This window comes from Notothenia rossii (assembly GCF_949606895.1).
Source record: "Notothenia rossii genome assembly, chromosome: 10".
NCBI classification, from domain to species: domain Eukaryota; kingdom Metazoa; phylum Chordata; class Actinopteri; order Perciformes; family Nototheniidae; genus Notothenia; species Notothenia rossii.
The window spans coordinates 17370664-17391684 of record NC_136908.1 but is presented as its reverse complement, the minus strand read 5'-3'; the positions used below and the strand labels follow the sequence as shown (position 1 = coordinate 17391684).

Genomic DNA, 21021 nt, shown 5'->3' with positions numbered 1-21021 from the left:
ATGCTGAAAGCCGGCTCAATTGTATTAACATAACAAAAATGTGTGCAGACAGGTGAGAAACACTGTGCAATGGTTGCAACAGAATCAATGAAGTAGTGGTTTAAAACTTCAGCTATGTCAGCTGGATTGTTTATAAGCTTTCCATTGACTTTAAGTTCAAGCTGTTTTCTTTCCTTATATTTATTTCCAGTGAATAGTTTTAACTGTTTCCAGATCATTTAAGAATTACCCCCTGCCTTGTCTATTATAGTCAAGAAGAAGTCTGCCTTAGCCTTCCGTAACTTCTTAATGACTTTCTTCCTCAGCATAGCAAAGTGATGCCTGTCATGGCTTAATTTAGTTTTGATTGATTTTTTTAGGAATCACGTTCTTTCATCAGTTTTAAAATATCGTAATTTATCCAAGGGACAGTGTTTTTCTTATTTTTCTGCTTGAATTTGCAATTAAAATCTCTGATAGTGCTCTCTCATTTTTTTGAGAACATTTTACTGTCGTCTTCGTGGTCTATTCCCAGCAAAAGATCATCCCATTTAATATGCTGAACAGCATTTATAAAGGTCTCATATTTGTTTTTGGGAATTCCAAAAGAATAATTTTTCCTGAAGGAAGGGCTAAATCGCCTTTTTGTTAGGTTCCTGGCGATTAGAATCATATTGTAGTTAGAGAGACCAGTTAACATATTAAAAGATTTTAAAATTCTCTCTGGTTTGTTACTAAAAATGAGATCAATTTGTGTCCTGGTGGAATTAGTGATTCAACGCGTTTTTTTACTAGTTTGTTATCACTTTGAAATTCACATCTAATGAACCACATATTTCATGTCTATGACATTGGTTTCTGCTGAGGTAAAACATCACCTGGGAAAATAGTTCATTATTTGTGTTTATTATTTAATAGGAATGGATAAATGGTGTCAGCAGAAAAAGAGTAGACTATGTGTTATTCATTTCAATTAATTTATGCATCTAATTTTCTATCTAGTCAATTTCCAAAAGTACCACACAAAAAGATGTTGGTATATACACTTACAGCTTGTATCCACATGGAGGCAGAATTTTCATAAAACAGAACACAGGCCACCAACCGTGTTACAGTGTGAAGTCTTGTACCCTATACACAGCTGTATGCAGTTTGCAGTAAGTTAGTGTTGCTGTAGGAATAAGGATAACACTATTGTTAACATTTACATTTCAAACAAAGTCTCACATGTGAACAAAGGAGACTAATGTTTTGTAATTGTAGACTTCAATCCTTCACAATGCGGAAGGGAAACATGCATGACATAATTTTTTTATTTTTCATGACCCCAAATTATCCATAACAATATGTTAATGTGTTTCAGTTTCAGTTAAGCTGCACCGGACACCATAACACTCTCAATAATTGCAAACAAAAGGCAGACGAATCACAAGCTCCACCTCATGACATTTTTTTAATATGCCATCTTAATACGCCTTTACATATAACAGTTCGCTCTCTTTAGTTCTGACGGTGTTGAGCTGTGAACCACAAGCCACATTCCTGTAGTCATGAGGCCGAGCTGATCTGAGTCACACGCTGAGACAGGGAGAAACAGAAAAAGAGAAGTCAGAATGAAACTCTGCTTGGGCTCATTTCAGTGTGAAAGTACGACACAGTCTGTAAGCAAGACATGGTTACTTTCAAGGGATCTACTACAGAAATGGGCTGAAAAAGGAATACAATCATCACAATGTTGACAATGGAGGTATGTAATTCATCATGGGACTTTCTGGTTTCACTTATACTGGGTTTGGTTTCAAGACCTCACAGTCTTAAAGGTGGACTTCTCCAATGAAACATGTCGGGCAGCCACAGAAAAAAATCAAGCTTGTTAAATGAACCTTTCACCCTAAAAAGTGACTTCCTTCACCTATTTTTATACCCTTAAATTCTATGAGAGCATTTGATTGCATGAACGTTCAAAACAATGTGGGGGATTAAGTGTCCGGAGTATGGCATCCCAGCAAATATCAGTGTAACAAAAAAGATCATGGGAATTTCTTGTTTGCAAGAATTGCACTATATAGACACATATACACACTTATTTAGTTCAGCAGTATGCATAACAACACATAACCAAACCAAGATGCAATTTTAAGATAAGGGATTGTCGGTCGTGTTTGTACTGATAAGCTCAAGAAATACAGTAAATGCTATTTCCTCTATCGAGAAGTAACACTTATGCCTGTATTTGAACACAGCCCTCTTCTTGCACATGTATGATAAATAGTGTGCTTTCTTTATCTCCTTCTGTCGTATAAGCAGGCAATATTGCATTAACCCATCACTGTATCCTGTATGCAAGGGCTGGTTTGCCTTCGCTAACTGTACGGAGGCTCAGTCACTGGTACATTTTTATATACAAAGCCATGTTAGGGAAACTTCCATCCTACATCTGCTCCCTGATCTCACAGCGAATTGTAAGTAGCTACTGCCTGAGATCGCATGCTGTGTTTTTATTAAATGTGCCAACTGCTAGGACTGTCTTAGGGAAGATGGCATTTAGATGCGCAGCTCCACTGTCTTGGAATAGTCTGCAATTGAAATGGAAACTGAGCAATCTGGTGTCACTAAATGTTTTTAAAGCTCGGTTGGATGCTACTCAATCGGAAGCTGTTGGTCCCTGTTCATGTGGATAGTTATGTAAATTGTAAATCCCTGTAATGATGCTGTATGGTGTCCATTTTGCTGTTCTGTTTATGTTTTTATGTTTCATGTGGAACCTACTTGAGCAGGTTTCCCTTGAAAAAGAGATCAATTACATTACATTACATTACATTGCATTTAGCTGACGCTTTTATCCAAAGCGACTTACAGTAAGTACATTCGACCAGGAAGATACAACCTTGAAGAAAACAGAATCATATAAGTACATCAGGTTTCATAGAGCCAAACATTGGTCAATGATCTCAATGGGATACACCTGGATAAATAAAGGTTTGAAATGAAATGAAATGATAAATAGGGCCACAGTCAGTATTGCTTTATTTACATGTATGGAAGTGGACATTTTAGAATAATAGCAGAGAAAGCAGTTATACTGCAGGGGCGAAAGTCATATAAAGTAGAGCAATGAGTGTTTACACCTCAGTGCTAAAATGTGGTGTTGTCACAAGCAGGCAGGGGAGAAGGAGAGCTGGCTATTACTTTAAATAGAACAACTAACTGTCTATGTCATGAAATGTGCTGTGGAGAGTCATGACCAAACACAGCTCTTATCCTCCATTAACAGGCTGAGCTGCACCGCAATGATAATACATGACATTCTGGACATTTTCTTAAAATGCAGGACAGATATTGGCAACTATAAAGGCTTATAAAGTATAAAATGCATATCTACTTCTTTAAACTGAATATATTGAATAAATAAACAACAGCCTCCTAATCTAATGCCTCCGCCAGCCGATCACACCATCACCATGTCACTGCAGTAAAGAACACTTGTCCGGAAAGCAGAAGTGATCTGGTTTCCTGCCTTTCTTTAAATAAACTGCAAATGTTTTCAGAGTCGAGAGGCTATGGTTAATCTGATCGGGTTTGCTAGAAAGAGACATTGGACTGTTCTGTTTCTTCAAGAGTGACAGGTTTAACCCATTGGCCTGGTCCCTAATCCACCATTCATATTTTCTTTTTTAAATAAATGGATTACAAACTGAATTCTTTTTAACACTTTAATTGATATAAATGGGTAAAGTCACAACATATGCTTCATACAATAGAATAATCAGTGTTTAGGACTTACTTACTTGAACAGTTAGGCCTACTTCTTGTAGTGGCAGACACTGGACTTTTTAACCATATAACCGTTTCTTTTAAATAATGCTAACCATTTCAACTTCTAATCTATTACTTTCACCAAACTTAGTTTATCCATTACATTTAGCTCAACGGTTAAACCAATAAATGTAATCCATTGCAACTATTCCAACAGTTTATTCATCATTTTACTCGCTACAGGGTGTACTTTGAGGGTTTTTGACTCTGCAGACCGTTTACATGCATAAAAACCTTCATAACACACAAGGGGACGGGTAATAACCGGAAAAGCATGACATGGGAACTTTAAGCTTAACATTTCAACTATAAATAACTTTTAGTTCACCATTTGAAATGTTTGATCAAGCCTTTGATGCTAATTAACAACTTCAACTAACTAAAGCTAAGTATTTAAGCTGTGTATCTATTATTTCAACTGCTATCCATAACCTTTGCTGATGGCATAATATATAAACTGTATATAACCTTCGATGCTAGCAACTATTTTTCCATGACCTTTGATGCTAGTTAGCTATTTCAACTGTGTTTTCATCACCATTGTTGGTAGTTACCTCAACAGGCAATTCATTAGATTTGTATGCCAGTTAAATGTTTAAACTGTTTATACATTACCTTTAATGCTAGCTAAATGCGTATCAATGTCCTTTAAGGCTAGATACATTTTTCAACTATTCATGATTGTAGCTAACTATTTCAACTTCTCTGCTAACTTGCTAAAGTTAACTAGTTTTACTTACTCTCAATTGCAAAACATGTTAGTAATATGTTTTACCACTTACTCGTAAATGCAAGTTATCACATCATTTAGTAATGTAAAAACTTAGTCAAGATGTACTTCCTTCACATTTCTACACAAAAGCATGGAATAATCAATGTGCTGTCTTTAAGTACTGTGTCAGTCACAGTCACATTGAATGTCATGCTGTTTACATTTGTAACATACAGGATTTAGATTTGTTGCGTTCTTTTCTTGGTATACTGTTATTCTTTAAGTGATGCTTGACCGCTGTCAGATGAAACTTTCTATTTTTCCCTGATTTGAAACGAAAATCATGGATTTTATTTTTATTTTATTGAAAGGCTTCAGGTCCTGAGAGCTCAATGAAACATTTTAATTACCTCTTTTTGTTCCAAACTTTCAATTTCCAAATGTTATATTAGTAATCAGACAGAAGCTTTATAATGTTAATCTCAGATTATCTCTGATATGCTCGTTTCCTCCTTAGGACCTGAAATGATGGAGAGCAAGAACAACGTTTGTTCCGTGATGGAGGACGGTGAGATGGATGTGCAGGTCAGAGAAACCAAAGCTGAGTCAGAGCAGTCCAACAACAACAGAACCAACTGGTCAAATGGTAATAAACTGCTCACATGATTTAACTGCTCACATGATTTAACTGCCTGACTATAGATACCAGTAAACAGACATAAAGGGATGTCATTTTTTGTTTTACTTCCTAAAAAACATTATTGAGCATTATGTCATAATTCTTTGTAAAGATATAGCATTGTCAGCGCAAGACTATTGGCCCATCTTTTTACCACTGGCTGATGAAAATATAGGTTTAAAGTCTTCTCTGTCTGTCTCTGTCTCTCTCTCAGGTCAGTGTGTTGTGGCGATGCCCAGCTGTTCGATGTTAAACCCAAGCTTTGATCTGTCTCTCTGCCGAGCCAAACTTGAGAATGATGGCTTTCAGGTCAGAAAACACCCAGACACCAACACAAACATATGACCCACTGTGGCACCATAACATTCAGATATCTTTACTTTAATCTCTATTTACTTACTAATGTTTTTAGATTCCAGAGGAAGACATGGAGACTCCTCTGAAGACAGCTCTGGAAGTTCCCTCAGTCAGGAGATACATGGTTTTCAACTCGGCCCTCTTCCATTTCTTAATGGCACCGGTATGATTGTCTGGGTTTTCTGTGTACCAACTATAGTTACCTACTAAGCTACTTTCCGTAGTACTCTTGCTCTCAATCAATCAATCAATCAATCAATCAATCAATCAATCAATCAATCAATCAATCAATCAATCAAACCATCAAACCATCAAACAATCAACCAATCAATACACCTATCAATCAGTACACCTATCAATCAACCTATCAATCTATACATCTATACGTCAATAATTAAATTAACCAACCAATCAATCAATCAATCAATCAATCAATATTAAAGTTCTCTAAGTGTGTTTAATTGAAGTTTGCTGTGAGAAACTCAAATACAAATTGTAAACTGCAACGCATATTTTCCAAAATGAGACCAGTTTTATACTTCTGGTTAATAGCAACCTTTGCTCTTCCTCCACCAGGTGCTGTATCTGGTGGTGTGGTGCGCTGTGTTCTCCACCCTCCACGTCTTTATCACAGTTAGTGACTACTGGGTCCTCTGCCTCTCTGTCAGCCTGGTCTCTATCTTCCTCACCACTGCCATCATATTCATCCTCCACTGCAGTAACAAGGAGGTAAGGGGGGGTCTGATACCATGTTTACAGTAATATTGACACATTTACAATAACTTACATCTGAGTTTGGATCTGTAGTTATTTCGTTAATGTAATTAATATGGACACAATAGTTGTGTTGGTTTTGACTGCATGTATTGCCCAATGGCACAATTACACTTAGATCAAATTGAATACTTATCATTGGAAATAATTAATTTAAAAACATGTTTCTTTGTCTGTTTCTGTGTCAGATTGACATGAATTTAGACGTCCGGTTAATCCAGGTGAATGAGAGGCTGGTTAAACACAAGCTGATGGTGGCCGTGGTTGACTGGGTGCAGTCCTGCGCAGGAAACATGCAGGTTGGTTTTATAAATAAACTCAAACTGCAAGAAAATAAGGTTTCTAAATGTACCAGAATTGACTTTTGGTCTTTTCTTGCTTACTTCTTACTTTCTGACTTGCTCTGCCTGTCAGGGAGAATAAAAGGAATACAAACACAATATGATTATTTATAACACTGTGAGGGACGGAAGAATGATACAAAAGAAACATGTGGTAAATGACTCAGCAAGATTGCAATTAAGATAACGTCTCAGCAGGCAGAACTGCACAACAATGACAAAACAAATACAAACCCTTTCCTAATCTACAAAACTTTGTATACTTCCACATTTCCAGACATTTCCCAACAATGTATTCATATTCTTTGTATTGAATATATACTTAAATATAAAATAAAGGCCATGCATTACTTTGACTGGATGTTTAATTACGTTGTCCTGAATCATGCTAGTATGTCATTAGATCAATTGATGAATATTCTTTTCTTTGGCAGCCTCTGATAAAGTCTTATACGTCTCTCTGTACCTCTCTGCAGCTGTCTTTTGTGTATTGGGACATGTCCCGCTGTCTGAGGGCACTGACTGAAACTTTAGAGGAGGGCAGCTTTGTGGTGAATGAAACCCAGGTGAGTACATCTGTCCTCAGTTTGTTCACCTGCTGCTCTATTGATTTTTTCTTGTACTTCAATGTAAATTCTTCCCCGAAATCAATAGAAGCATAATTCCAGCTGCTGTTGAAAGGATACTAATTTCCATATCTTCAGGAAAACAGAAATGTACTCCTTAATGGGTGGCTTCAGATTTCGTAGCTTCAATTTGGCAGAAGGAAGGAAATGATAAAAAGGATTGGTGTTTCACCAGAACAAATTGAAGAAGAAAATGTCGCATCTGGCCCTTGTGACGGAGGAAACGGTGGTTGAGCTCAAGGTTGGAGGGTCAGATGTGGAGCAGGACCCTGATGAACAGAGGCCTCTGCTGAGCCAGGAGAGCACGGGCAGCAGTACTCCATCCAGCCCGCCAGAGGCTGCCAAAGTCACCACCAACTACAGCCTCATCCCTGACCAGTCGTTACCTGCTCAGGTAAAGGATGCTAAGAGATGTACTTGTTCCCACACTGAGGAAATGCATATTAGAGCTTTTAGTGTCAATCTTTCCGTTTGTGTGTACAGACAGAGAGATCGAAATTACGTTTCCAACAATCCCGAATACAAAAATAAAATTATACAATATACAGATATGTATAAAGATATGTATAAAATATGTATATCCTATACCCAATCAACAGACACATTTACACATATGCACACATTAAGATAAAAAAACACAACAATCAATATATACAAAATAACACTCACATCAATATCAATAATGGTGCAAGATTGTCCATAGCAGCGTAAAAAGAAAAAAAAAAGCAGCTAGGTTTGCGCATACATTTAAAGTTTAAAATGTTTCATCTTCAATTACTTTTAAAATGTTTTTTTACTTTTAGATTTCATTTAAGTTTAGTTTGTTTCAGAGTTTCAAAGTGTGTGAGCTAGTTTAAGTCTCTGTAAAAGTTTTAGTTAAATCATATTAAGCTTGACAGTTTAATATCTCAGAAGTGTATAGCTATACAGTATAAAATAAAACAAATGGCTGGATAATGGAATTGTAAATAGGAATAGCCATTATGTTTTAATATTTCGAATCAAGAAGGTTAGTAAGACTTCTAATACTCTTCTTTGCAGGCCAAAGCCTACCAGCTTCTGATGACCTACAGTGCAGCGTACGTGAAGCTGTTGGTGTCCCAGCGGCTGTCAGGACCGACCCACCACCGCCTCCGTCCCCGGAGGAATCACTGTACCACCGCCCCTCTCTGCCTCTGCCAGTACATCAAAAAGCAGATTCTTCGATAATACAAACCTGCTTCATGGAGCGTGACTTTTTTAACTTTGCACCTATGCTCTGACTTGTTGGATCATTTCCTTAAATGAAGGACTTGTTTGGAGCTTCACACTCCAGTCTGCAGGCGCCTGTACTGATGTTTTTCTTACGCCAGCTCTGTGTTTGCATCACCTGGATCCTCGTCTATTTGTTCCCAACAATTCCTGCACTGTGCCAAACGCTGTCTGGTCCGGATGCTGTAAAACAATGTTTGCATTCGTGTACACATGACAATCACGGCCTTAGTTACTGATGTTTTGAGTATTTGCACAAATATAATAAAAAATCTTGTGATTTGATTTGCAGTAGATTATTTAGTATGTCACTCAGAAAGTAACTCAGTATAGTTTCTCAAGTTCTGTACCTTGGTACCATGTTAAGGTACTTTAGTATTTTCATTTCATGCTACTTAATACTTCTTCTTCAGTACAGTTTATATGGAAGTGTCGTAAGTAGCACTACATTAAAAAAGCTGTAATTAAAGTTACTTTTCATAATAAGATACAAATTAAACTAGTGGTTTTCAATCTTTTTATCTTCTGACCTTTTATTATCAGTTTGTCAGCAGTTTCATTTGTTGCATTTTTATGTTTCAGTTGGAAAAACAAATATCTCTCTAAAATGTAGCGAAGTGAATGTATGAACTAAACTGCTTACTTAAAGTATTCTAAAATTCCCCATAGTACAATACTTGAGTATACATATGAACTTACTTTCATTGTTCCACTGGATTTTAATTGCAGAACTATTTTTTATGTTTATTTATTGGTTAAGAAGTACTCAAATTGAAAATTAATTTCCATTTAGTTTCCAAATAGAACCTTGTAATCTGTGTTTCGTAGAAAAGATGTACCCCATTTCCACTGCAGGAAACATATTTTTAAATACATATTTAAAAAATATTGAGAACAAAATATTTATTGATATTTCTCTGGAATTCAAATGATGCTAAACATAGATGCTCTAAATATTAAAACCTTTTTTCCGGGTCTCAAGAGGCTAGCAGTGTAGCTATTTTACATTTGTTTTTCAGCAAAAACATTGGTTTGTAGTTGAATCCTATCAGAAAAAAGTGAGGGTAACCAATATAACCAATAGAAAGAGGTTTGATGGAGATACTGAAGGTGGGAGCTGAGCCAGCCTGTGTGTGCAGAATCACAGATGGCCATTTAGCCTCCCGAGGACAGCCAGCATCTCTGAATCGTTTAACGTGGCCTCGCGCTGCACGCCTCTCTCCTCCATCACAGAACCCAGCTTCTCCCGGGTCAGCCACGCTTAATGCCTCGCTGTGTGTTGTGTCATCCTGCAGCTCTCTCGCTGGGCTGTCACCTCGGCAACAGCACCGGGACTGATGGGTAGTCGCTGGTAATATGGGAGAAACCTGCAGCATGCTGCACACACAAATGCATAGGTATCTACTCCTACTACACACATAAAACCAAAGGTGTGAAAACACAGAAAAAGACACAGTCTGGTTTCGCTTCTGTTGCTGACATTTGAGGGAATATAGTCACAAAACTAAAGCCAATGATTCGTGTTAGCTTGCTTTCAGCATCATTGCACAGATTCATCAAGGGAAATCTTTTTATTTCCCTTCATGCTTCTGTTCTCGTCTTTGTCTACACATCGAATGTCAACCTTTCCTTGGCCTAATGGAACATTTCATTTCATTTCATTTCAAACCTTTATTTAGACAAATTGGTCCCTTGAGATCATCGATCTCATTTACAAGGGAGACCTGCAGAACATTGCACTCTAACCCACAAATGTCAACCTCATGTCGGCGCTTGTAGAAAATTCAGACAGTCATTATTCATCCTCTTGGGACCATGAATGCCGGCACAAAAAAACCACTACATCCAACGGTTATCAAGATATATCAGTTCAAATCAAAGTGATAGACCGTTCTGACAGACCAATGCTTCCTGGATCGGAAGGCAAACAAATCCTATTGATGCAAAGATGATGACCAAAAAGCAATGAAAGCTAAATGTAGGAAAAATGAGACGCTGTAAAACACAATGTGATCAAGCAGCAGATAGTGAGAGATACTGTAGTTCATGTTCTGATAGAGGGAGGCAAAAGAGAGACAGAGAGGGAGAAAAACCGGGGCAACTATAAATAGCTTAGTGATGAGACGAGAGGAAAGGCCACAGAGACACAGAGACGATGGAGAGACAGGAGAGTGGGAAAACAGACACAAAAAATATATACAGTCTTCAACAGTGTATCGTTCACAACCAAAAAATGATTCTTTTATTCATTACTCAAACAACTGAAGTCAGAAACAACTAACGCATGTGCAACACAGCCATGAACATAATTATAATAATAAACCTCAAGAGAACCACATGTACACAGGACATTTCTGGCTCTTTGAAACAAGCAACCCATCGCGTTTACAAGCTCAATAAATAATAATTTCAAAAATAAAAATGAAGTACACATCTCCCAGCTGTGTATAAACAGCTATGTTAAGTCACATCAGAAAGCACACAGGGAGATGAAGCCTAGCGCTGTATAAACTAGATATGCTAAGAGTCACTCTATGCAGTAGACACACACTCACTGTCAGAGCCCTCTGCACAATTATAATACTAAACAATACTGTGCTTCGTTTACTCTTTTAACACTGAAATATCACTCAGTCAATCATATTAGCACAGGGCGTTTATTTATCAAACGGCTAAAAGGGATTTTTCTTTTTGCTTAAATGAGAACTTCACCGGATTCTAAAATTCTTCATTTATCGTGAAAAGAAAATAACTTTTCCTAAAGAACTTCAGGTAAAACAGTGAATAATTTATATACAGTTGGTTATTTTGTAGGTGAAGTATTCATTTAAGTGTTAAAAACCTTAATTTTACCCCTACTCACTAATTTCAATTATTAGTTTTTAAGTAGACGATGGATGGATACGCACAAAGAGTCATATTGATATTCTCATCTAATGCTTTGCAAGATGGCGAATAAGGATAATTCCCACAAAGTTCAACTGTTAATAAAAGCAATTTTATCAGAAAGGCTTCAGCTATTAATAATATGTTATCTGAACAGTCATATAATTATTAAATCACATGTTTTGGCAGAAAAACAATGTTACTCACTGAGTAAAATTGATTGTTTTTTAAGGTGAGATCGAAGATAATTCTCCTGCCTCGGCTGGAAAATAAAAAAATTCTAATCTATTCCTTTAAATAATAATCAATAAGGCAGTTATTGGGTAAATCCTGGTATCTGTGCATATATGTGATCAATCAAATAAAAGTTACAGGCTGTAGAAAGGAGGAAGTCGCTTCACAAAACGTTATTGTTACTAAGCTGGCTTTTAGGAGCAATATTAATTGTAGTTTTTAGAAGATTGATAAATATGTGCCCAGATTTACTTAATATAATACATACGTGATAATCAAATGCAATGCCGTTGCCAATAATAACAATAACATAATATATACTACAGAATAAACTGCATTTATACTGTCTATTTTTGTTCAACAAACATCATTTTAAATATCTCTGTATAACTCTTTTAAAAATAGCATCATCATAGGGACCAACAGAGGAAAAAGGGGTAGCAGAAGGGAAATATGAATAGGTCCAATAACTCATGTTGATAGGAAAAAAGATAGAGACAGAGAGGGAAAGATTTCAAAGAGCGGAAAGTGCTACAATACAGAATAGGCATTAATAATGTATCTCTCTCTTATTGGAAACATTCATTTTCAGTTCCTCCCATAACCCCAGAAACCTCAAGTCATAGTTCATACAGTAACGTTACGGCCATGTTGGCTCTTATAAATAACAGCACACCTGCTGCTTCATTTTGGAGACCACACTCTTTTGTGACATGAACCCTGACTCGTTTTGTTACAACAGTGAAACCTCAATATTTAAGACAAATGGAGACAAACTGAGGATGACATGCAGGGTTATGTTGCCTCTTAAGTTTAACGGTGCACTACATTTTCATATACAGTGTCTGAGAGACTAAATAGCTAAGAGATGTGCAACACAAGATAGGCAAATACATTTCTAAATTACTGCCAAAATAATGTTTGCAAACCTAAAATTCAATTATCTAAATTGTCTCCATTTCTTATTTTGACAGTAGCTTGTACTAAAATACTGTACCTCACATTTGTACTTTAGGAAATATTCCCACCAACAGCTATTATTGCACTGGACACCCCTTTAGCTTAAATGTATATTTATCATGCACTATAAAACTATGAATGTAAGCAGCTGCATCGTAACGTCTTGTAACTACAAAGTGCATCACCATCAGATATCAAATTTAAGCCAATTTCAGAGTGTTGTATAGCTGCAACATCTAGTGATATAATGTAAATTAGAGCAGAGAAAGTTGTTGCATTGAACAAATTAATACATAACAGATATTTAAATAAATAAAAAAACATATAATTCATAAATAATGTATCATCTCATCCAGCCTAAGTGTCCATGTAACATACAAACAATGAATCTCAAATAAATACTCTGTGTTTGATTACATTAGACACAGTCCAGTCTCCATTAGGTGTGTTAAATGTGTATTGATCACCCCGTCTAACACTTTCTACAAGCTTATAATACAACTCTGCAAATCAACACTGCTTCAACATGGCACTATAAAAAAAAGAACAAATGTACTTGTAAGACTAAAATGTGCATTTAACTATCCTAAAAACAATTAATCTGGGTCCAATTTAGTAGCTACCTAACATCCTATGTATGAATTAATGGGCATCAAATGAATTGTTAAAACAAGGAGATTCCCTCTTGCAGCTCATTTCAGAGTGTAAATATTAAGCACTCGCTGTACTAACAGAAATACTGGGCCTCATTTGACAGATGCTTGTATTTGGCGTTTGAACATCAGCTGTGATTGGTTGTTTTTGGTCGTGTGTTTGATGGCAGCAGGTTAGGTCGGAGCTGTGTGTGTGCCAGCGATGCAATAGCAGTTTGTGTGCATTCTCAGTGCTCCTATTTCCTCCAAACGCTTGAGAGTAGTTAGCTATGTAAACGCCATGATTTCCATTTGTCTGACACTGCAAGGAGTTAAGGATCCCAGTCGTCGTCGTGGTGCTGCGAGGCGATGATGACGACCACGGTGAGGATGGTGCACAGCACGATGGAGGCAATACCAACAGCCAGGCTGATGAAGGAGAAGTTGCGAGCCTCGCGGGAGGCTATTTCCGCCGTCACCATGTCCCCTCTAGCTATCGCCGTGCGCACCTAAGTGAGGCAGGAGGGAGGGGATGGGTGTGTGGGAGAGAGGAGAAATAAGGATTATGTAACAAGAAGATGCACGAGTGGGAGCAGGAGGGAGTATAAAGCACCATGAATGGATCGATTTCACTGCAGCACAGGCTGAATGTGCAGAAAGAGGCCACTCCACACAACATTAACACACCATAACAACATATACGGCTCAGACCGGTGGGTCCATGCCTTGTCAGCTCAACTTAACTCAAAGCCAGCTGAGCAGGCCCAGAGGATAAAATCCATTCTATCCCATTGCACCGACAATGGTGCAGTTACGTAATGAGAACTGTGTATGTTGGCCAGCACAGTCTGCCGTTACAGTGGCAAACAACAGGCATCACGAGGTTTGAGAGTCACCAGACCTATATTTACATTTCTCACATCACGCTCAACTAAACATGACCAACATACAACATGGGCCTTTTAACGCCTTTTAAATGAGTCAAGATAAATTCTCTTTAAATGTGTAATATAAATCCTGCAGTGACAGATTGCTTCTCCTGTAGACCTTTTATGTCTGGCTGTGCATTATTTAATGGTATTGAAAATATACTGTACATTGTCAGAATTTGTAATTCACCTCAGAGTCCCGCCTGCTTTGTCAGGAAAAGCAGTTTTTTTTAGTACTGCACTGTAACTTTTATTCATTTACCTGTGTTATTATTTTTAATTATTTTGATTATCTTTGCTTTTAAATGAGTGTTTTGAAATGACATTTTATAATATGTTTCTGCTGCACTGTTTCTTAATGCTCTTAATGTCTTTCATTTTTGTAAAGCACTTTGAATTGCCTTGTTTTGAAAGGTGCTATATGAATAAACTTGCCTGGCCTTGCCTAGTATGAAGAGCATTTCAACTATATACTATGTGGATATTGCGTATAGATATTCCCGGATGTATACTACATTTGCAAGTATTTCTTGAGTATGAAATGTAACTTGACTTTGCAACTCAAATACCCCACAATGCATTGCTGCTCTTCAGACTTTCCAATGGCTGACAGCGAGGGAGAAGGTTTGAATAAATAAGTTGGATTGACAATACAATACTGAATCATTTAAATTTGCCTGGAAATAAGACTTAATGTTAATTCGCTTTGCAATTAACAATTTTCATCAAACTTTAGCTCAAAGTCATGTGATACATGGAAGAAGTATTGCTTTAGAATGAACAGTCTTCCAGTAATGGCTGGACATTTCCACCCCCCATTTGTCTTCCATATGTGGGTGTTTTTCCCAAAAGGTGTGACTAAAAGAAATATGATCTGACTTTTATAGATAGCCTACAATATTTAGTTTTGATCACTGTCATTCTTTAGGCAGGTACAATCCTGAACATAAAACGAAGGGTGTAATGACTCAAAGATGCATTTACATTACAAAGTCTCCCTGGTGGAGGCGGCATTATGTTAATAAAGCTCAGAGATCGCAAAATATTATGAAGTGTTTTTAACCTGCACTGCTTTGATGATGGCAATGATGCCTGTGGGCCAGAAGCAGCAGACGGTGGTGAGCACGGCGATGGGCAGGTAGTCGTGGGGCGGCCGGCGGTCCATCAGGGTGATGCCTGGGGGCATTTGCATGGGATGAATCTGTCCGGGTGGGATCCCAGGATGGCCCCCCCCCGCCTGGATGTAGGGCTGACCCTGAGGGAGGGGAAAGACAGACAGTAAGTAGGACAGCTTTTTAACAACAGAGCAGTTTACAAAGTACTTTCATATCAAAAGACACAGGACAAGGGGGCGCAGTCAAAGAGGACAGCTGCATGAGCAATGTCTCTGCATGTATCAAAGAGTCGTACATGTAGAAGTTCCATAAGCAACATGGTAGGGAATGTCAAAGAATCATAGACCGTATAAGAATGTATTCAATTTGAGGATTAATCCCCAGCTCTTGCTTTCAATTCATGCACTTGGTGGTGAGAACAAAATCACTTTCAGTTGTTTGATGAAATTGTGTGAATGGCTTTATCTACTAAACAAACATCTGCAGCTTTATTGTAAAAGAAGTATTGTACAAAACTGCAACTATTATTTTACTGAACCAACGACTACTCACATAAGATAAGATAAGATAAGATGTACTTTATTCATCTGAGTTTGTGAAAATGTTTAGTTGCAGCAGCATAAAACAAAACAAGGCATCGCACTAATAACAAACTAAAAGAGTAGATATCAACAATTCTAAAATAGAAACATCTCAAAATATAAATAAATCAGCGTTAGAGTGTTAGAAATATATACAGATGACCGTGAATATAAACAAATCTATTAACTGTCTGGCAAATACAAATACTATTGAAAGGCCAATTTTCTGTAAACACAATATAAGTAGGATATTTAAATAAAGTAAACATCCGCTCATCCCATGTTGTATTTTTGGAAAAATTATGTTCCCCTTCTAATTGTTTCATTTTGGTTTTAAATAGAACATTGCATTAACATTATTATCATCAAGTAACTGTTAAGATAAGCCTTCTTCTTCTTCTTTCTTGTGTTTTTCTTGTACTAGTTTACAAAAAATGTTGATGCAATTTCCCCTGCAAAGTTTAAAGTTCTGTTAAGGGAAACCATTTATATAAGATTTATTTTTATTTCAGTCTAAATGTATTCACTTTGAATCTCCATGACTTCGGAATAATTCATTAAAATACAGAGCCTCCCCAGACAGAAATTACCCAATGAAGCAATAAATTAAATTTGTATTGCCCGTATGGGGAATATTCTTTGCACAGAGCTTATGAACCATATCAACCATACATGACAGCACATAATATAACATAATAAAAAGCACAGTTACTGCAATCCATAAAAGAAATCATGCGCAAGTTCAAGAATATGCCAATTCAGCGCCCATGGTTAGCTCGTTTTCAGCTGAATGCTGCGTGATGATGATGTAATGCCTTTCATTTCACGTCCTGGGCATGATATAGCATTTGTTCTATAAAAAGTGCACACTCAGTCCTTGGATCTGCTATTATATTGTGAGCTGGAGTCAAGGTGTACTCGTCTACCATTAGTTTTATTTTGTTCCCCAGTTAGCTTGTCCCTTTAATTGGGTCTTCTATTGTGTTTTTATGTAAATGTTTTTAATGTTTAAGGAACCATTTTTATATAGACAAATGTCTGCCTTTTGCAACAAAATAGTAGACGATGTATTTTTTTTTCTGGAACAAAAACAACCTTAGGATATAATAAAATACTGTCTGCATTTCCCTCTTGTTTTATACCAAACTATATATGTTCTATCCAATAGAGATCCTTGTAAATGATTAGGACAACCTGTAATATAAAGTGTGAAGGATGGAAAATATGCAAACTAGCTGTGAAATGAGGTGGGAAGAAGGTCAAAGTATACTGAAGAGAGACTGGTGTAATTCTGCAGCAGCCTGATGTCAGACCTGTGAAATCTTTCAAAGCACTCAGCTCTTCTCTGACTCACCGATGCCATGGGGTAGACAGGTACGTAAGCTGTGCACGGCTGCAGCTGAAGCGGGTAGCCCGGCTGGAGGTACCCTACAGGGGCGTGAGGCATGGTGCCCCCGGGGCCCTGGGTCTGGACCGAGTAGCCCTGCATGGCCCCCTGAGGTCCCATCGGGCCGCAGTGGAACTGGGTTTCTTGGAGATATCCATCTGAGCCTGGGGGAGGAGGGGGAGGAGGGTAGTTGGGTTGGGTGCCGGGTGGATGCTGCATGTTGGGATGCTGAGGTATGTTTGGGTCTTGCGGGCCGGGGAGGTATGGAGGAGGCTGCATGGTCTGACGGCTAGAGTCATCAAGACCTGAGAGAAGAAGAAGAAGAAGAAGAAGAAGAAGAAGAAGAAGAAGAAGAAGAAGAAGAAGAAGAAGAAGAAGAAGAAGAATGAGGGAAGATAAGAACAAAGCAGGTAGGAGAAGGATCACAAATAGAAAATGGCAGAGGAAGAAAATAAACGGATGTAAGAGTGAGGGCATGTTATCTAACTCGAGCACTATAACACATTTGTGTGCATGTTGAATGTATTATGTATTATCTCACTGCTGAGGAGGGGAAGAAACAATTACACAGACCAAAGCTCCTCAGTGACACTTCCAACCTCCTCCACAAAGACAAAAACATGTGTAGTCTGTGTGCTAATGATGACAGTGATTGACATGTTCACCTCCAGAGAAGAAAGGCCTTTTTCTCTCCTTCGCCCATTAAAAAGTTGTTTACGAGTGGTTAGAAATGTCAAAAACGTCCTCTTATGGTCTGTCTGTCTGTCTATCTGAAGCATCCTTATTCCTTCTTTGTGTTAGTTAACATTGAAAATGACTGAGGGGTTTTTGTGTTTTCACAGCAGGGAAGTGGCTGTGGTGCACGGTAATCCAGATTGACAGGGACATGAGGAGTGAGGATAAAGAGAAGACGTCGTTGAGGAGGAAGGGTTTGATGGGATGAGAGCGAAGAAGCTGAGTGATGAGGGATGACGCATTGTGCTTGGGGACGATCTTTACGTAACGCCGATTCTGTCACAAGCAGAAACATACAAGAGGGGAAAGGAGCTGGCATGAGGGAAGGGACACCTTTCAAAGGGCAAGCAGCTTGGCAAACATGAAGGACAAGACACACGTTGGTGTTTCTCCGTTTAAAGGCTACGGAATCCCAAGTCGAAGCTGAGAAATGGTGGATTTGGTGGAGACAGTAAAATGTCTGAAAAAAAGTATTTCCAATTTTAAAAAGGACCATCTTCTCAAAACAAAATATCTTTGTTAGTATGGTTTACCACTTTGATTTACAAACAGAAATCAAGTGTTATTGATCAAATTAAAATTACTAATTTATGACTTTTTTTTTAGATAGTTGAACGTTTACCCAGGAGGTGAACCGGCACCTCTGAAAGTCCACACTGTGCTATTTGTCTGTTTTGGAGACTTGAACCAGCAACTCTCTGGTTCCTGAGTCAATTCCCTATAGGAGAGAGCTGCTAAAAGACTAGGTGGTATTATTTTTTCAAACTTGCCTTGCTAAATAGTCCCAGCCAATCCCCGTCCACAACCTGAATGCATTAAATGCAAAATATAGCAAAACCAACACTCATTCAATTATTCTAATTATGACGGTGACACTTAAGTACAAGGGCACAGACTAAACAGGATGTTATGAGGAATGTGAAGCAGAAGAATAAAATAAACATGTGGATAAAATATCAAGTACAATGAATATAGCTTGGCCTGTGTTGACACTGTAGAGTCATGTGACTAAGAGTGTGTGAACACGTTGCAGGTGTAATTTAACCCAGGTTAGATAAAACATACTGTAGCTGTCCCAAAGAGGAAAACATCTTTCAGCCGGCTTTTACAATAAGAGCTTTTTTGGAACATTCTTCCATTAAATATACTGTATGTTTAAGTGACTATACTGTTAATTTGCACAAAATCTTGAACGAACAACAAAGCAACAGCAACAACAAAGGGCCTGCTATCATAAATTAATTGCATAGGCTACCCTTTGTGCCGTTTTTGTGTGTTGGTCAGATTGTGTCCCTACTGCTTTCAATCATCTTATGCAATATTATGTGATTTTGTGTTGTCACATTTAACTTGTTTGTGCTGATTTTCTTCTTAACATTGTTTAGTGTAACTGCCTGTTTTAAAATGTCCTACATTGCATTACTCTACTAAGCTTTCTTTGATCATTTTCAGCTGTTTTGCTTTGTCAAGTTTCAATTTCTGTGTTCACATGTTGTGTGTTTAATTGTTGTTTTATGGACAATTTACCATCAGCCCAAGGGACACCAGTTCAGAAAATGAGCCTTTAGGCAGACACTGGAACACGTCCAGTGATGGTAATCAATGTGCATTGTCCCTAAGAATACATAAATAAAATAAAAATGGAAGCAGCAGGGTGAACAATGACAACAAAGAACATAATACTGAGCTTCAGTGCATTTTAAACGGACCTAAATCATTCCCATTGAGACATCTGCAAAGCATCATTGCCTTACAGTATTTAAATTGATAAGCACTGTTCTGCATCCTTATAAAATAAAAAGTAGGCCTGGTGCTGATGTTTAATTAGCAATAATGATGGATAAAGGGCCACACACGAGACAACAGGCAGATGTGCAGCCTGTACAGTCTGCCATTTACTGTATCAATGGCCACTTTAAATGCTTTTCATTATGACCTTTTAATATGTTGTTCTGTAGGCCTACTGTAAATCTGCAGTTTGAGCTCCATCGGTAGTTGGCGCTTTAACGTCCTAAAATAATCGAAGAGCAAGCTGGAAAGACAAAATGCTTATTTTATGGTAATGCACCCAGACGTGTAGGATGATTATTAATTAAGGCTGTTAAACACGCGCAAGTGAAGACGTGCACGCGCAGAGGACACCCACACTGATGTCCACAGTCAGGAGAAACGTACGTAGGCTTGTGCGTAATAATGATAATGAGACTCGGAAACAAAAGGAAAAAATAACAATAAAACCGGGATAAACCGCACCGTGTCATGTAAATATCATGAAAAGTTGCTAAATTTTCAAGCCGAGAGGTAATCAAATAATCTACATGTGATTGACATATAATCATGAAAATGTCTCTTTTAACTCTCATTGAGCACGCTGGATGCATTATGCGGCCCTATGAAGCTTTCCTCCCGGGTCTGCACCCACACAGCGGTGCAGCATCATATAGAAGCAGCGCTGTGCAGATAAACAGAGATGTTGACAACAGGGGGAGCTGGAGGAGAAAGATCTGGTCAGCCTGAAAAGCGAAAATTATTTCCATTTAAAAAAAAAAAAAAAGACCCAAATTGTAAAATCTCCAGAGGGTTTTAGACTCAAGCTCAAAAACACGCCCGATCATCCCAATGAAAACCTCTCACCGTGTTTCTCCGACGACATGCCTTCCGATCTTCTGTCCTCCTCTGTGATGTACTCCAAAGCTGGTGGTGAAAAAAACCCCTCTTTTCTCGATGCAGTTGTTTTACTCCGAACAACCCATCCTCAAGATGTCTTCATCTCAAAAACACCTTATTATAACTTCAAGTGTTTTTCTCCCTAAGTGAGGCTAATTGTGTTGCAGCGCGCAGTGCTCCCCCTCTCCTCTCTCTGTGCAGCCGGCAGTCTAATAAGGTTTCTCCACTAACGCGTCGCCGTACATTGAATTAATCAGACACAAAGCTATCGTTGTCTTAAAGCGACAGCTCGGATTGCGAAACTGCACACGCATTGTGATGGAGCAACCCATCACAGCTCAACACAGAGCCACGGATTTC

At 38.0% G+C, this 21021-nt stretch overlaps 2 protein-coding genes across 3 annotated transcripts; one reads left to right on the top strand and one right to left on the bottom strand.

Moving 5' to 3' along the window:
- The first annotated feature begins 1459 nt into the window (after positions 1–1459).
- tmem268 (transmembrane protein 268) lies at positions 1460–8820 on the top strand. Of its 2 annotated transcripts, none has more exons than XM_079654469.1 (9): positions 1460–1726; positions 5025–5153; positions 5401–5495; positions 5599–5706; positions 6120–6272; positions 6506–6616; positions 7135–7224; positions 7460–7678; positions 8326–8820. In XM_079654469.1, exons 2-9 carry the CDS (start codon positions 5033–5035, stop codon positions 8491–8493), a joined length of 1065 nt encoding a protein of 354 aa, XP_079510595.1. In that variant the 5' UTR covers positions 1460–1726; positions 5025–5032; the 3' UTR covers positions 8494–8820. The 2 variants fall into 2 exon arrangements, with proteins under 2 accessions (XP_079510595.1, XP_079510596.1); XM_079654470.1 differs by lacking the exon at positions 1460–1726 and adding an exon at positions 1782–2441.
- Positions 8821–10749: 1929 nt separating this feature from the next.
- Positions 10750–20907, bottom strand: prrt1 (proline-rich transmembrane protein 1). The gene is made up of 4 exons (XM_079654067.1): positions 20629–20907; positions 17227–17564; positions 15240–15431; positions 10750–13756 (listed from the first exon to the last, which is right to left on the bottom strand). The coding sequence occupies exons 1-4, from the start codon at positions 20645–20647 to the stop codon at positions 13580–13582; spliced, it is 726 nt and encodes a 241-aa protein (XP_079510193.1). The 5' UTR covers positions 20648–20907; the 3' UTR covers positions 10750–13579.
- Between the last annotated feature and the right edge of the window lie 114 nt (positions 20908–21021).

Excerpts from the sequence above, each read along its gene's own strand:
- prrt1 (XM_079654067.1), bottom strand. Across the intron at positions 15,432-17,226 it reads CTGTCTACCCCATGGCATCG|GGTCAGCCCTACATCCAGGC; the intron begins GTGAGTCAGAGA and ends CCCCTCCCTCAG. Across the intron at positions 13,757-15,239 it reads CCATCATCAAAGCAGTGCAG|GTGCGCACGGCGATAGCTAG; the intron begins GTTAAAAACACT and ends TGCCTCACTTAG.
- tmem268 (XM_079654469.1), top strand. The coding sequence starts at position 5,033 with ATGATGGAGAGCAAGAACAACGTTTGTTCCGTGATGGAGGACGGTGAG. Across the intron at positions 5,154-5,400 it reads CAGAACCAACTGGTCAAATG|GTCAGTGTGTTGTGGCGATG; the intron begins GTAATAAACTGC and ends TCTCTCTCTCAG. Across the intron at positions 6,617-7,134 it reads CCTGCGCAGGAAACATGCAG|CTGTCTTTTGTGTATTGGGA; the intron begins GTTGGTTTTATA and ends ACCTCTCTGCAG.